Source organism: Apaloderma vittatum, unplaced genomic scaffold, assembly GCF_000703405.1.
Source record: "Apaloderma vittatum isolate BGI_N311 unplaced genomic scaffold, ASM70340v1 Scaffold40302, whole genome shotgun sequence".
NCBI lineage: Eukaryota > Metazoa > Chordata > Aves > Trogoniformes > Trogonidae > Apaloderma > Apaloderma vittatum.
In genome coordinates this window covers 7,761-25,309 of record NW_009702699.1, presented here as the reverse complement: position 1 = coordinate 25,309, position 17,549 = coordinate 7,761, and the positions used below count along the sequence as shown (strand labels likewise).

Here is a 17,549-nt window from a genome sequence, read left to right as displayed (position 1 = left end):
GGAAGGCTGCACGAACCGTTGAGGAGTGCCAGGTGCTCAGCATGAGCACACTTTTTGCAGGACAAGCTTGGAGTAAGTTCGGGCTTTGAGTGATTTAGGACTCCTGCAGACGTTTTTCATGCTTCTTCAGCAGAGTATCTTTGTCATTGGGAGCGACGTCCTTGGTACAGAATTGCACGGGTGGTTATGCAGCTTCCTGTAGAGGGAAGAAAGCTCAACACATTTAATTGGAGGTATACCAAACACAAAAGATGTGATTGTTGAAAAACGTTTTAAAAAAACTTTTTAAAAAAAAAAAAAAAAAGGAGACATGGCCAGGAGCCCATTAAGTCTCAGCTGAAAAGAAGACAGGAAAATCTGAGTGGATTGCTTATTCTTAAAATTCCTTAAAATGAAAGACAGGAAAAGCAGCACATTTTTGCAGAAGACTATTGGATTTCTGTATGGTTTTATTTCTTACGTAGAATAGAGTGTTGCAGGGAGGGCTGAGATGACAAAATAATTGAAGCAACTGCTAATAGCATTTCAAATTTCAGGCTGATTTTATTGGAAAAATGTCTCTGCATAGGTTATTAATAAGTTGAACTGGTTGCATAAACAGTTTGCATTTTTTAAATTTGGTAACATAATTCTTGCTCAGATATCGTGTGAGATTAGTACATCTGTCCTAGGACCTTTATGCAATTATCAGAAACATTGAAGAAATGGAGAAAGGAAAAATAAATTAGAAGAATCCAGGCCAGAGTTGCAGATGCCTCTTTTCTCAGCAGGGGATAGGCAAGTGATCCTGATCTTCAGAATTAAATCTTTTAATCTGGTTGGTAACAGTTACCTTAAGGCTTCAGTTTTGTTGCACTTAACTAGGGTATTCGCGTAGCAAAGATTTCTCTTAATGTGAAATTCTGAAAGCCGGAGACAGAATTGATAAATCACAGTTAGCTATCTTCCTGACCTGCCAAAAGAGCATTCTTTAGTTTCGGCGTTGTGTATTCCATTGTGTGAAATTAATGGCGTGTGATGAGCTCTGAATCCAGGGAGCGGAGAAAGTTTCTCTCTCTGCTGCACTGGGGCGCTTTATAAACTGTGGTTTCTGAGAAATGTTTTGAAATGTCAAATGTTGGTATTTTGTGGGTTAGATAAAAGAAAATGCAGAACAGAGGAAAAACAAAAAAAACCCAATACACTAAAAATCTTAGTATTTGGTTCTCAAAGCCTCTTGAGTAGTATTTGGCACTGGAAATACTTCCTAGCTGGTGGCTGAGCATTTTTTGTTGTTTTCTGTACTGTTAAGGTGAAAAATCCCATTGCCTTGAGTGACACAGGTGGCAAAGCCGTGAGGAGCCTGCTGACCTGAATTGTGGTCACAGATCCGCTGCGGGAGTTGTGTCTGTGCTGCCTGCTTTGCTGCCAAGAATGGGTGTACTGAGTGCAGAAGTTTGTGTGGTTTTCTTAGTAATTTAGAAACCACAAGCAAGGTTTTTATGGTTTTATAGGCAGAGCTGTTTTTGAAAGCACTGGGTGTTTTCTAAAATACGCAAGAGGCTTCTGAGCCTTGTGAGAAATGCAAGCAGATTGCTGATTGCTTTCCGTGAAAGAAAAGTTCCTTAAAACTTTCGACTTTCAGAGCTGCATGAGCATCTTGGATTCCTAAAAATTACACTTGTCTAGGCCCTCAGCCTTTTAGATTCTTCCATAAAGCCAGTGGCTGTGTGACCGCTTGAAGAATATGCTCCAGTCTGAGGCGGAGAGCTTTGTTATTTTGTATTCTTGGTGTTAATTGTGAGTATCACAGTCAGCAAACAATCAGAGAAGTGAAATGATCTTACAGATGTTAAATAACCATGAAGTAAATTGGAGTGATAGGATTTTTATTTTGAAAGAGGAAACTACACCTGTTTTGTTGTGGTTTACAAATATTTAAGTGCTTAAACTAATCGTCAGCCTTGATTTTGAATGAGGAAGCAGAGTAAAATGCACGATGTGTTCAGAGTTTCTCATAGTACTTGCCAGAAGGATCCAAGTTTTGAAAACAGTTGGCCTGCTTTCAGATCCAGATTTTAATGAGATTAAAAGAGAAAGAATGTGCAAGGTTGATTAGGATGTTTGGCCACATTCTGGCAATGGGTCCTGGGAGCCAGCACAGCAAAATATTTTATTTTTTAGCAGTAGAATTGATCTGTTTTCATTTTTCAAAAGTAGGAAGTGGTGGGTAACTGTCAAATGATTACAGCAAAGCGTACTAAGTTAGTATGAGAGAATCTGTGCTGGTGTACACTGACTGCAGGAGGTCTCAAAGGCAATTTTAGTGACCCAGACATTCTCTTCTAAGTTTTTCAGCTGGTTATTTGCCAGTAACAATTTACCCGAGGATTTTGTGGGTTGTGCAAAGCTTTTATAGCAACCTAATTTTGAAACAGAAATTAACACAATAGTCCTCCACTTATCCCTGGGCTAGGGCTTTTCCTACAGTTCAGATGAAGGTCAGTGTTTTAGCACGCTTGAACCCGACAAGGGGGAGAGCGTAGTGCGCTGCAGAACCTGCCAGGAGAGCTGCTGTGTGAGAAAAGATCCATTTACTTAGACGCATACACTCAGCAGAGGATGAAGGAATAAATCAAAAAATAAATATGCAAATTAAGAACTAAAACCGTTTGCAGAAAGTCTCTTGGAGCACACAGATCTACTTTGTCAGCCTCGTGCCAGCGTGTTTTATCAATAAGCATCAGAGATGGTGCAAGGAAGGCTCGGTATCGTGGGTGGTGGGGGAGGTCAGCTTGTGAACACCGTTTGAAATGACCCTGAGTATAAAAAGGCTTGAGAATCACTGAGTTAGTATAAAGGCGATAAAACAAGGTCTTTGGTCCTTATAACAATGATTGAAAGGCTGTTTTCTTTCTCATTTAACATGCAGCAAGGACATATGGGAGAAGGCGAGGTAACAGTATTCCTATTTAATTTTCTAATGTTGACAATGTCTCATGAAACGACATTAAGTTGTTACTAGAGGGCAAACTCCAAAATTTAAGACTCTGAAGGATCGACTTCACATAAGCTGACATAGTCTGCATGCCGTAAATAAATATTGTGACCGATTTAGGTCGTACTCCACAGTGGTGCTGCTGAGGCTGGAGTGAGCACAGTCCTTACAGTGGACATCATCAATGTGATCTGTGACCCGGGAGGCCTGTGTTGCTGTGTTTGTATGTCATGGATGCCAATGCTGGAGAAGTTTATTTTGGTTCTTTTGGGTGCTGATGGTTTTCTTGATGCAGCGTAGACTGTAGTGACTCTACAGCCTGGCCTGCTGGGGTCTGGTTGCTGCAGCAGCGGTGGGTGGTCACGCTGATGAACCCGACGACGTTCTGTAGGGGTGGAGGATTGCTCCCTCCTAACGGTATCTGCAGGATTGGGCTCTTGAAAGATGAAGCAAATGACGTTTGCATCAGTTCATTAGGGGAAAACAAAAGAACGTTTAAGTCTGGATTAGACTATTTTAATCATAATAGGAACCAGATTTGCCTAGCTACAGAACTAGGCCTGATTATAGTTGACTTTTATTTTAATTAAATGTGTACAAAGATTTTTTTTGAATTTCGCACAAGGGAAGCTGACCAGGCCTTCCATTTTTTATTCTTACAAATTCTATGCACTGTGGATTTTAGTGTATCTTTTTTTCTTTTGTCTGGTTAGCAGTTTGAATTTTTGCATGGAAAATATCTGGATATTGAACTAGTCAGTTTTTCTGTTTTCAAGATGTTTTTTAAAATCAGTTTATTTCAAAGGAAGGAAGCAAGAGCAGGATAAATTGACCTTACCACTACATTGCTGTGGTAGGTTGCAGTGAATTCTTAAGCAGACTTAGTCTCGGCGTAGGCAGAAGGAAATGTATCCAAAACTTGTAGCACATCTCATTCATTTGCTTACTTTCCCTATATATATTATTTATAATAAGTATTCCTTAAATGAGTAGAAATCCATTCAATTTGATGTCTAGATACTGAACACCATAACTAAAGGGTGAATTCATGGAAGAGGTCATCTTGTGTGCTCTGTCTATGATACTGTACATTTGCATTTATAACTAAAAGAATCTTATTTGAAAGCAGTAAATATTATTAAGGAAAACTACAATAAGGATTATCATAGAAGAATGTTGGTCTGTGAGGGGCCTTACAACATTTACTCCAGGAGTGAGTCCATCGATGAAACTCTGTTGTAACATCAAAGTAAACTTGCTTTTAGGAGTGGCACGGTATTGCCTAGTGTTCAGTCGTTATTTGGGTCTTCCTGTTTTTATCAGAATATTTTTGTTATTTACAAGTGAATGGTTTACGTTATGTTTTGATATCAGGTAATTTAAATGTGTAGTAAATTTAGCTGGTAGAATTATTGCTTTCCCATCTGTACTGTGAGATTGTATCTACTCATTGTAAGAAACTGTTTGCTGGAAAATGATATATACGGCTTAGGTTTTAGTGATGTCTGCATTTGAAAGTCCCAGAAAAAAAAAAATTGGCTTATATCCTCTTCTAGTTTTACACCTTTTTAGAAGAAATGTAATTGGAAACATGAAATATTATGGAAGATGGTCAACTTGAGTGTCCATTGGAAGTACTGCTTTGTTTCAAATTTTCCTTAGTTGTAGTGCAGTAGTTGTAGTTGTAGTTTCTCTGAAATAATGCCTTTGAGTTACTGAATAATACTGAAAACCATAAGGATCTTACGAAATTGAAAACGTAACCATGTATTAAAAGGGAAGATTACAAACAGTTCTACTGCTAATGCAACAACTAGTGCTTTTAAAAGAAATATTTTAAAAAGTGTGTGCTCTGTTCTGTTAGTGTGGTTTTTTCCCTTTTTTTTTTTTTTTAAACCAATTCTTCAGGTCAGTCTTCACTGTTTCCAATGGAAGATGGATTCTTGGATGATGGACGTGGGGATCAGACTCTTCACAGTGGTTTAGGATCCCCTCACTGCTTTTCCCATCAGAACGGAGAAAGAGTGGAACGGTATTCCCGGAAAGTCTTTGTCGGCGGGCTGCCCCCAGACATTGATGAAGGTATATGGGGAAAATCTTTTCCAGAAAAGCTCTTTCTGGCTTGATCACAAAACTGTTGATGTGAAACCTTTTGTCTGTTAGCTAATGAATGATTGTTTTCTAAACTGTATGGAAGGGCTTTGATACGGAAACGGATCTTTGTGTACTAGCACCTTCCGTGGCAAAGTGAGATAATTCAAACTACTTTAGGCTATAGCATTGTTCTGCCAAAATCATATGTTACCATACCTTTAACTGACTTGATTTTTTTAATAAAGGGATAGTGGTGCAGAAAAAAAAAGGAAATAGCACCTGTTGAAACTCATAAATACATTATTGCAATAATTTTGTAGGCACCAGAAGCCAGTGGTTGAAAAAGTCTTGCTAGTAGCTCTATAACCTTTGTAAAGCGTAGTAAGTCATAGCTGTTTGGATGCTTATGTGTAGCTCTCAGAGGTTGTTTTCAGCAGCGATTATGCCCTGTGGTAGATTCTAACGTGTGTATGGTGAGGACTCAGACAGGAATGAGTCTGTGCAGAGGCAGCTGCCTACAGTGAGGAACCAGGAATTTGTGGTGGGTCCATCAAACAGACACAGGTGACGGAATCCTGCACCATGCACAAATTTTGTGAAGCTCCATTTCACCAAGAGTTTTGTGTATATGAGCATGCTGGGATAGTGGTTAAAGGAGCAACAGCAACTCTAAATCTGAAAAGTTGCTTTTTCTTAATCGTGGAATCATTTTAATACACGCTTTTTGTGTCAGAGAGAGTGATTGTAATGCACTGCAGTGTGTACTACCACGATGTGACAACCTGACTCCGATGTCAGACTTTATTATTAAATGGTCAAATATAACATGGTCTTTACAAGAGGAAAAAAAGATTTTATTATCCCCTCTCTTAGTTGTTGTTGGAGTTTTGTTTGTTTTTTTTGACACTGTTGCCTTTGTGGTTTTAAAAGCAGATGAGCACAGGAATAGTTTGGTCTCTGTGGACCCTGGTTATTGAAGAATAGGGCCTTTCCTAAACCTGTGCTAGAAGGGTAGCTTGAATTTTTCGGAGTTGCTTCTGTCAGAGCTCCTCCTGTTAAATGCACAAGTGTGAATTAGAATAAGGAGTGTAAAATTTAAAATATACACCGCAGCTGAATTTTTGAGGTTTTTCCAGTCCTTTTTTTACAAAGCATTTTGTGTATGTGCTGCAATGTTAAACTTGTATTAAGTGCTGTTGTAAATGGAGATCTATTTTAAGTATAGATGTGTAGTAAGTATTGTTCTCCTTGGTTTGTATCTTCATCAGTGCGTAACCTTGACACATGACCATCACTCTGTACGTTCCTGACGATCCGTAGTGCGCAGAGAAGCTGTCATTACAGTGGGTTATCAGTTGCTATTTCATTAGCAATGTCATAAAAAAGTGGAAGCAAACTGAAGACATAATTAGTAACGCCTTTTCAGATTTCTAACCAAACCTGAGGATGGGAAAGACCCTCTAAATTGTGTATTAGGAATCCCCAGCAGCGTGATAGTATAGAAACCCCAGTAATAGCATGAACGGAATACAGCTGAGCAATATACCGGTTTAGATGACGCGTCAGCAATATAGAGTTTGTTTCTTTTATTTTAAATTTGTAATGAAAAGTTATTGTCCAGAGAACTTTGACTAGCATTGGTTCAAGTGTGCTTGTGGAGGAGGAAAAGGGAATAGTCACTAAATTTCAAGAGCAGAATTGCAACCAGAAGACTTCTAGGGGACTAGCATGGGCAAATTTATAGCAGTAAATGGAGGGCAAAGGCAGGATTGAGATGGATGCAAGAATTGCTTCTTGATACAGTAATATGTTCTTGCCATCTCTCCTATAAAATTACGTAACCGTGTCCGGCAAGTTTGCTCTGTTTTAGCTCGAGGTCGAGCTCAGATAGGGTTTGCACATGTGGCACTGGCATGTGATATGAACAGGCATGGCTGGGTCTTGTGATAGCCCATCTTTTCCGAGTCTTTCTGCAATTATAAGGCATATTGGCAGAGCTGATTGCTTACTGGCAAGTCAGCAAATTGTCTCTCAAACCTTTGTAGGAGAATAGTTGAAGCTGGGTATCATAGTTGCAGTGACTCCATTTCTGCCAATTAGTAGGTTACGAGCTTTTATTGATAATCTTTGGTAAAAGAGAAGCTTGATCGTTGACCTGTCTTTTTTTCTTATGTGTGTTCTGACTTGTAATAAAGATTCCTGACCAGCTACTAAGCTGATGAATCTTTAGGGTCACAGAATGAGCTACCTGAAATCTGCGTTCTTCCAATGTCTTCTGTTCACTTTATTTTAATTTCAGTTCGTGCCTTTTCCTTTCTCTCTCTACAGATGAGATCACTGCTAGTTTTCGTCGCTTTGGACCTTTGATTGTAGACTGGCCTCACAAGGCAGAGAGCAAATCTTATTTTCCTCCTAAAGGTAAATAGCTGGTAACCAGTAATAAATGAGCATTTCAGAATCATTTTGCTTGATAAAACTTCATTTGAGAAAAGATTTTTGTGACAATGATCTATTGTTTAGGGGGAAAAAAGTTGAGTCCTTGGGATAAACTGGTGGAATATGGCTTTGCAGTTACTCTGCACTAATAGAATTCTTGCTTAACTTCCTGTTTTTACTTACTTCACCCCCTGTTGTTCCTAATTTTTATAATAATAGTCAAGAGTAGTCCTTAAAGGGACTAAGTGCCCTCCACAGAAGCTGGGAAGGATTTGTGCCATGTGCTGACAACCATCCTGGCAGGTTTGCCTCCAGTGCTGTGGCTTTTGTTCTGTTCCTGCTGCTGGCTTGTCCTTGCCAAAGGCAATGGGGAGGGAGCGTCCTGTCCCAATCAGTAAGCTCCCTCTTTCCTTCGTGTCTCTGCAGAGAACTTGCTGGAGGTTGGCTTGGAAATGTGTGAGAACATTGTCAAGTTTATCCCTCACTGTATGATAGCACGATGACATGGTGCCAAGTCTAATTCTAGGTTAAATTAGTATCCTGTAGGCAAGTAGAGAAGTTAGGCGTTTGTTTTGCCTTTCGTAGGATACGCATTTTTGCTGTTCCAAGATGAAAGCTCTGTACAGGCCCTGATCGATGCGTGTATTGAAGAAGATGGAAAGCTCTATCTTTGTGTTTCCAGCCCCACTATTAAAGACAAACCGGTAGGTAGAATTGTCAGGGCCTGCACGGTTCATGTGTGATAACCAGAAATTGTTCTCTTCAGATGACTTTTTTTCCTTTCTTCTGTCTTCAGAGTGCTAACATTAAAGTTTCTTTAAGGTGTCAAATTAATTTCTTAAAGAGAAGACAAACTTAACTTATTTTTAGTCTAGACATTACGGAATTTTTTAGTCTAGTTACAGTTCATATTTTTGTTAGAAAATGGTTCGCTAAATTTCACCATCGCAGATGTAATAAATACATTTCTGGACAAGTATTTTATGCTTATTATTGATTAAAATGTAGATTTCATATTGTCTTGATTGTTGCATGTGACATATTTTGATAGAGACAAATTAAATATAAAAATAAAACCCACATGGCATTGAAATGTCAGCTATTAGTACAAATGTTTTTGGGGCCTGATGCAAGTCTGTTAATATTTGGAGAGACTTCTGCTATATTCCTGTACTTCAGATTTGACCATCTGTAGGCAAAATATAAAGCAGCTAGTTTTGCATAGTAAATAAACACACAACTTTACGTGCTGGAGCCTGTTGCATTGAGATAACGCTGGTCGAGTGCTTGCACTTGGCTGGAACGACACGAATAGTGTAGATACGTACACGCCGCTGTAGTTCCTACAGCACAGTTCAGTCATCATTAAGTAAATGTGTAAGTAGAGGGTGAATGTTTTTTCCCAGAACTTTGGGTAACAAGGAAGTGGTGAAATTTAGTGTGATGAAGTGGTCTGTCTTAACACAGCTTGTTACCATTTCGTTTTGAGAAATAATTGCTGAGCAAGTAGAAAACAAGTGTAGAAGGTACAGCCGTTTCAGAGGTGTTCTTCTCTGTAGGATACTGTTGATACTTTGAATTGTGAATGGTTAAAAAAAAAGGCTTTTTGTCCATAGGTTCAGATCCGGCCTTGGAACCTTAGTGATAGTGATTTTGTTATGGATGGTTCACAGCCTCTTGACCCACGAAAAACCATTTTTGTTGGTGGTGTTCCTCGGCCTTTACGAGCAGGTACACTGCGTGTTCCGCAGCACTTGGGCATGTTGAATATGCAGTCTGATTCGGGGAGCAACGGGGGAAACAAGTGATTTGAGCAAGGGAAGTATTAAGTGTTCTTGACACTTACAGTGGGGGATGTGAATACAAATGAACTGTTTTGTTTGATGCTTTTAGAAAAGGTGACCACATCTACACCATTGTTTTGTTTTCCTTTCCGCTTTAGTGGAACTTGCCATGATAATGGATCGGCTGTATGGAGGCGTGTGCTATGCTGGAATTGACACAGACCCTGAGCTGAAGTACCCAAAAGGAGCTGGGCGGGTTGCGTTTTCTAATCAACAGAGTTACATAGCTGCTATCAGCGCTCGCTTTGTTCAGCTGCAGCATGGAGAGATAGATAAACGGGTAAGGTCTTCCAGCTTATTCTATTTTTGTTCGGCGCTTTCTCTAGAAATGCTCTTCTGTGGAAATGTGTGTCATTGTGAAGATTGTAAATGTTATATCAGATTAATTGCATATTTAGGGCTAGATTGTGCCACTCGGATACAACACAGAATAAAAGGAAGGAGTGGTGCAGAGCTGTTGCTGCTGGAACGTGGGAGGCAACTGTGAAGCAGACTTTCTCAAATTGCTGAGCATAATGGGAAGCATGTCAGCTGCCGTGCCCTTTTACAAGAATATTGCACTCGTCATATACTCCCACTGCAAGTATTTGCACTTGTAGTGTTTGTATAATGTTAGGGAGGATGGTATCTGCCAAGGATGGAGCAGTTCTTACTCTTGTTCGGCATCTTCTGAGAGAGTGGCAGAATCTGGCCCTAGTGTTACACGTTGTGTGCTGGGTGTTCTTAAAGAGCATCAGAGCAATGCAGTGTAAACTCCTTAGTGAGCGTTACAGCCTCTCAGTCATCCACAGCTTACGTAAAGGCTGTGTCCGGTTATTTTATTCCTTTATTATTATAAATAAAATGAATATGCCAGGGCAGTTTGCTTGTCTTTGCCCTCTTCATCTATATCAAATGTGACTTTGCCAGTTACAGTGATCTCCAGGCCACAGTTTTGAGAAACTCGGATCATTCCATCTGCCGTTCCGTCTAATTCATGTTTTGTCTCTGGATTTTTCTTACATGACTGTCATTATTGATCTTAATTTTATAGTTAACTACAGAGGAAAATCCCCAAACTTGGCCGATTAGCTGATTATCATTTCACTTCTGCTTTGGCTGTAAAGCTTGGGTAGAGGAATTTTAACAACAATTTGACTGTGGGCCTATGAATTGGAATGTCTTTGTTCTAATCTTGGCTCTAAAATAAGTTCTGTACGGCTTTGAACAAATAATTTGGGCCGCCCTTGTGCAACTTCTGCTTGCATAAGCAGATGCTTGCGTGAATAGGTCCATTGAAGCTGGTGGGACTACAAATTTGAGTAAGTACTTGTGAACTCCAGCAAAGATTTTGCAATCCATTTCCCCTTCCTTCTCTCCTCCCACTCCTCATTTCCCCATTTTGTGTGTAGTTCAAAAGAAATGCGGGGAGATAAGTGCTCGGAGGATTCGTTTTTGGAGAGGCTGGGCACATGAGAGAAGTACAACAGGGGCAATACTACCTTTTATGAATAAAGTACTATTTATTAGTAATTTTTCGAATTAAGTTTTTTTGTAAAAATAAAGTAAGTGACAAGAAGGAGTTTCCTGTAAAATTAGGCAAGGAGGTGCTGCTGAAGGGTGTGCCCTTCCAGGAGATAATGCAAATTAAATGCTCAGTGGCCTGCAGCACCCACCACCGCAGAGCTACTGCTGCGGAGTGCTGCCACCCTAAGCGTGCCTGATGAAGTTGCTGCAATTTAAGCTTTTTCTCTGTAGCTGTACTGAGCACAGCTAACAACTGCAGGCCGTTCTTGGCACATGTGCTTCTGCACACACTGAGTAAATGCGCTGAGGGACTCTGACTATTATCTGCGGGTTGCAAACTTTCACAAAAACTTGTGCCGCAGTAACAGGCTAAAGCAAGCAGAGGTGTAATTACTGCTGCTGTAGTTCGGCCTCTGCGTGTGGCTGGGTAGACATCGCAGAGCAGGAGAATTGCCACGGTAAGGAGGTCTGCACAGCGTGTTCGCAGATTCTCCTCTTGGCACTTGTAGAAAACAACACTCATCAATGTATGCCCAGGCTGAAACTACACAGCAGTCTGGGTGATGGAAGTAGAACGTGGTGTTGGGAACATTTGTCTGCCTCTGCTCTTTCACAAATTCATTCTTCTGAGGTGGCATAGAGGAGTGTTTGAGAAATGCAACTCTAGCAGTGGAAGAGGAGAAAAACTGAGCTTAAAAAAAAGGCCACTGTACTGTTTCCAGGTAGTTTATATGTAATCTATGCACAGATGACATCACACTACTGCAGTGCCCTGTTTGAACCGTCAGAAAATTGAGTGAGTTTAAAAACAGGAGAACTTGTGAACGCCCTGAATGAGCTGACGTACCTCTGAGGCTTGCGAGATACAGAAGGGACCATCCCTAAGCCGGATGTGGAGATAACGAGTAAACTGTAGAAACACCAGCCACAGTCTGGATGGTTGAAAATGTTTATGAAAACATCTAATTAAATGACCTTTAGAGAAGGCTCAAACACTTCTAGAGCAGAAACTTCTACTGATAGTTTTATGTTGTGCTTCTGCTGTCACACGGACCTTTCACGGTTCTGTGGAGCAGAGGAGTGGAGGTGATTACTGGTTTTGAGGTGAATCCGAGCCTTTAGGGGATGGCAGTGTGGCAGATGTGATGTAAAAACATCGGCATGTCTAAACGAGCTGTGCTGTAGCCAGCTTGGATACTTGGAGCGGCAAACTCTGCTTCGCTGTCACAGAGAAAGTGCTCTGGAGTGCTGTGAGCAGAGTTTTGTAGCCCACAGTACAGCCGGCTTCGTTTTGGTATGCAAATGCCTAAATTAAAAGCTAGTAAGTAGCCTGCAGATGTTGCAGTGTAGATGTATCCTTGGAGCACCAGCTGGTAAGTTCCTGTGAGTCATTATCAGTTAAGAACTTGAAGAAATCTTTCTTCTTTCTTGTCTGCTGTGCTGAATTACTGCTCATCATCCGGCCCTTAATGCCAACAGCGTAGGTGGCCGTCAGGCCCACTTTAAGTTTCTCATTAGATCCCAGCGAGATCAGGTGGCTTTCCTTTTGCTGAAAGGACTAAGCTACAGAAAAAGAAAAGAGACATGTGCTGTTCACATTGAAGGTAATAAATGAAATTTTTTCAAGCTGAATATTCAGACGTTGCAATTTGCAGACCACGTGCGTGCTTAATCTGCAGTTACAGTGTTACGGAAACAATTTGCATTCCTACCTGAAAGGGTAGGAACTTAATTGTGCATCACCGTACTTAAAAATAAAGCCTCAGCGTTCTCCAGGGTTTTGATGTGAATCTTTGTGTCAGTTCTGTAACAGTAGGCTGGTTGGTCATCTCTGTAGCTCAGTGACAGTATGCGTGATACTGATGGTCAGCATTGGTTTCTGGGGTTGGTTTTTAAGGATCAAGGAGGACGGTGGGAGCAGGATTGTTCTGGAGTGTCTGTAGATTTGGGTGTTTAACGGCAATGATCACATGGAACAAGGGGTGAATTGTTGACTGTGATCGCAGTCCTGCTAGAACACAGACAAGCAAATAGTGTGGAATTGTCATTATTTACATTGTTATTAAGAACTGCAAACTTTCTTCTCGTTTTCTGCATACAGGTGGAAGTTAAGCCATATGTCTTGGATGATCAGCTTTGTGATGAATGTCAGGGGGCCCGTTGCGGTGGGAAATTTGCTCCGTTTTTCTGTGCTAATGTTACCTGTCTGCAGTATTACTGTGAATATTGCTGGGCTGCTATCCATTCACGCGCTGGCAGGGAATTCCACAAGCCCCTGGTGAAGGAGGGAGGAGATCGCCCGAGACATATTTCATTCCGCTGGAACTAAACGATCACTGCAGTGCTCATATGCAGGCCTCAAATTAAGTGCACTCTTCTGTTCTCCTGATTGTCCCTACCCCACCCTCCCCTTCCTCTTACTCAAGATAGCATGTCCTTTTGTAGTAGTCTGTAATTTAACGATAGTATAATGAAAGAATGACCTATAATATGGGTATTTTGTAGAATCTTGTCATTGAAAACTGTATTGGGAACTCCTTTTCGTATCGATAACATGTTGCAAGTGAGTTGCATTCTCTTGTTTTTACTACCGAGAGAACACTTAATTTCATGCAACGTTTTTCTTAGAGGAGAGAAAAATATTAAGAAAAGAGGACTGAAACAATAGAGTATTTTGTTTTTTTAATTAAATTATTGTTAATAAAGAACTTAAGAATACTTTTATTAAAATAACCGTGTAACAATAACACTATCAGTCTCTTCTGACACTTTTCCCCCGGGGAAGCCTGTTTTTGCCTCTCTTTTTGTTTTGACTTCGGATTTTTCCAGCAACAGATGAAGTTAGCATTTACCTACCAACAGGAAAGAGCATGTTTAAAGCAACGAAAATGCATGAGCAAAGTTGAAGCAGCATTATAATGATGATCTTTTTAAAAATCTGTTAAGGGGTTTGAGGCTGAAATTTTAGCTCTGTATATGTACCTGACCGTGCCTCTTGACTACCACCCACATCCAGATTACTAATGAGATAGGCAGAGCTTTCTGTATTTTCATCAAAATGATTACATTGTAAGAATTCCTGAATGTACAAGTTGAGTAAAGTTACTACTGAGTGGGGAGTGCACTTTTTTCCTTTTCTTTAAGAGAACTCAATTGTCTGGTTACAGCCCTAGAAATCCTACCAAAGCTAGAGTAATGACAACTAGTTAACTGGCGTTTCCTCTCCTGAAGGATAAATATATAGATTTTATTTTTGATGGCTATATATAACTCTATATCCTAATATACTAACATTCATCAGGGGCCAGCTTTTGCTCTCCATTTTGACGTGAAAAAGTAGAAAACCTGAAGATACCTCAAGGATATCACCCGATTTTTACCGAAGTTTTGATATTCTGTTGTGTCACACAAACTTAAATTGGCTGCTTATTTGCTTCCCATCTCAGATGTAAAGTTAGTTTTGAATACCCTCTGACTTAGTTGTAACAGAAGGCGTGAACCTAAGTGGTTTCCAAGTCTTGTTTGGCACCGTTTCCTCAGTTTGTGAGTGAGATGGTGCGTGTGTGCGTCCTGTAGAAAGAGTCCCAGCTAAAATTCCACCTCTTCAGAACTTAGGATGTGGAAATAAAGAAACACAGGTCTTTGAAGTGCCAACATTGCTACGTTAATGCCTGCTTTGTTGTAAACAAGTTCGACCTTGAGAAGCATTAACACAGTGCATGTTAATTGAATGGTAAAGAGTGGGTGCAGGGGTTTAGTTTGAAGTAGTTGAATGAAGGAGTAGTTCTGAAAATGTATTTTTATTCCTTTTGAACTAAGGCCCTGGCCGACTTCTCAAATGAAGACTTAGCAGTGTGCAGACAACCAGGTTTAGTGGCAATCTTCTGAACTGCCTGAGGGGCACGGTACCACCGCAGATTCTCTCAAACCAAAGACTTGCCTCAGCACTGCTCGGAGCGCATGCGCTCCGTTCAAAGCCTTTGTCGGCCCCCCCTCATCCCATTCCCCCAGCCCAGATTATCTTTATGAGAAGCAGTTTTTATTTTCAATACAGGCTTTAATGAACTATACCTTACCAAGTTCCAAAGGTCAAAATGGAGACATTTGCTGTCTACTAGTCAAGTATAGAAAGGGAGCTGCTTTTAATGAAATCCCTGAAAATATTGACAACAGTAATGCAAATGCAGAGTGCTCTTGTGTAGATTGTCAGGGACTTTTTTTTCTCTGAAGTACATAATTATAGTTGGAATGTTCCTTTAATTTTTTTAATGCTTGTAGGTGGCTTGGGGTGTGCTGTTGTGCCGATCCTACCCAGTAAACAGGTGAGATGGGTGACCATTACAAGAAATAACACTGTTTGAGAACTAGCTTTGAATAATAATTTTCCCTTTGTACATGACCTGCTGAATTTCGGTACAGTGTTTTTGTAGCTAACTTATTTTGTCATGCACATAATGTATATTTGTTATGCACTACTTTTGTATATCTTGTTTTTCCAACAGTGAGCATTTTTAGGCACACTTTTCACTGACGGGATATCTCTTTATGCAATACCTCAATTTTTCATATTGCAAAGAGTAGCTTTTTGTACTTTTATTACTGAGAGATCTTCATATACTTCATTTTTTAATATAAATAATTTTAATAAATTTTATTTTCTTATATTCTGCTTTTTATACATTTCAGTGCTCTGCATACATTTTGAATTATGGATGTTGTGCACTGGCAATGCTATTTTAGAATCTGCAGAGAAAAGAAAGCATGTTGCTTAAACATCTTAGCCCAACACCAGGTATTTGGTGTACGTATAATTTAAGAAATAGTATATGTAAAGTTGAGAATTACAGAAGAAAAGCATGAAAGTGACAAATGACACTGTCTTTAGACCCATGAAATTTAAATGCATAAATATAGTGTAGAAATTTAAAAGTCAAGAAACATCAAAATTGTCTACCGCTTCTTACTAAGTTTTTAAAGAATATACACACAAATGCAAACGTTTTTGGTGAATGTTTAGCCATTTTTAATATTAATTAAAAAAATCGGTGTTAGGTGTTTGATGCAGAAACGTGTCTGCTCTTTTAAATTATATTTAAAGAGTAACAGAGAGCCTGCTAGGTGGCAGGCATGTAATGTTAGTATGCATGACTAATGTAAGAAATTGTTATTCTACTAATATTCACTTGTGATTGTGTGACAAGCGTGTTTACAGATTATTTGGTTACACTTCGATTTACAGGGCATAAACAATTATATACATTACTCTGTACTTAACTGGTGGTCACACGTCCTTCTATCCCGTGGCATTTGGCCTTGGGGTTACCGTGTAGCTCCAAGCAGAATTAAGGTGTAACGGGGTTTCCCGGCTTAGGGTGTCACTTGGATTCGCAGGGGGTTGATACGCGCGGAGTTCCAGCGCGCTGGCACGGCGCCGCCCGTGTAGCGACAGTGTAGTTACGGAGTAATTACATGGTTATTTTTGCAATGTAAAATAAAGTGTTTCTGATTATTTTGTATGTAAAGGAACCCCACTGCCCCGTGCTTTTTGGTATAGTATCTACTTCTCCATACACAGACCTCTGCAGAACGCAAATTTAAAACTTGCAGTGAATGACTTTAGCGTTTTATAAGGATGCTGTTGGAAAGACTTGATAATTCACCCCTTTTGTTTTTGAAGAGTTGAAACCTTCTGTTAAAAGGTGATTTAAAACTTGAATGTGATGAATTGTGGCAAGTTAACTTCAAGTTATGTGCAATACCTATTTCAGACTTCTGGAAGATCTTTGCAGTGTAATTTTTTGTTTTTAATTGCAGACATTTAAAAATGTCATTTTCTACTGTTCTAGTAAATCCTCTTTCTTGCTGGTGTTTCTAAAGAAAAGAATCAGAAATCAATCTTTCTACTAATGTAAATTTGAGATTATTTTTAAAAAAAAATGGAATAAAAAGTTTTGGTCATTTGCTTTATTTTATTATCTTATTTTAAAGCTACTGTGATAGCATTGTAAGAATTGGGACAATATTGTATTCAGCTGTTTTATTTTTTATATTTTTAAATTTTAAAGTATAATTAGTTTTTATAATTTTCATCAGATTTTTTTGTTATATTTTTTGGAAGTGAAACTTTTAGCAAGTGGGTGTCTAGTTTTTACTAATCCCTAATATGTTTTTCCCCCAATGTATTGCTCATATTATCAGAAGGAAAAGTTATTTAAGTATGTCAGTTAATTGTACTACTTGGCTGAATTTCCATATAGTTTTTACTGTGTATGGGGAGGTTGTAGTATTTATTATAGCATTTTAAATAAGGGTAATTCATTTTTTATTAAAGTCATTTTCACGTTTAAGTTCATATTTTTGTATGTTCTACTCTAAGTTATATAACACAAGTTACTTTTTTTAAAGAGTTCATTTGTTGAAGTGCTAGTGAAAATTAATGTTATTAAATAGTTTGCAAATGACTATTTATACCAGTATGCATATAATTTTTAAATATTTGTAATGTGAGATGTTGAATGAATAAAACTTTTAACTCAAATGTTTCTTCTTAACTCTTTCATTTTAAGCTTTCTGTCCAAACGTGTTCCTTTGTGGTTGAAGCTCGCGGGGCTCGGGGAGGCGATCCTGAGGACGTGTGTGGCACGCGTCTGGCTGTGCCACGTGTAATGGGCTTCAGGCGGAGAGTTCTGTCA

General features: G+C 39.3%; 1 protein-coding gene across 1 annotated transcript; it reads left to right on the top strand.

Annotated features, from left to right (window-relative positions):
- Positions 1 to 2,911: 2,911 nt before the first annotated feature.
- LOC104269093 (cytoplasmic polyadenylation element-binding protein 4) lies at positions 2,912 to 13,813 on the top strand (the record flags this gene model as incomplete). Its single annotated transcript, XM_009864319.1, has 7 exons — positions 2,912 to 2,935; positions 4,886 to 5,059; positions 7,400 to 7,489; positions 8,093 to 8,211; positions 9,124 to 9,238; positions 9,450 to 9,631; positions 12,959 to 13,813. Coding segments are annotated over 7 exons (932 nt in total), but the record flags the coding sequence as incomplete, so codon positions are not given.
- Between the last annotated feature and the right edge of the window lie 3,736 nt (positions 13,814 to 17,549).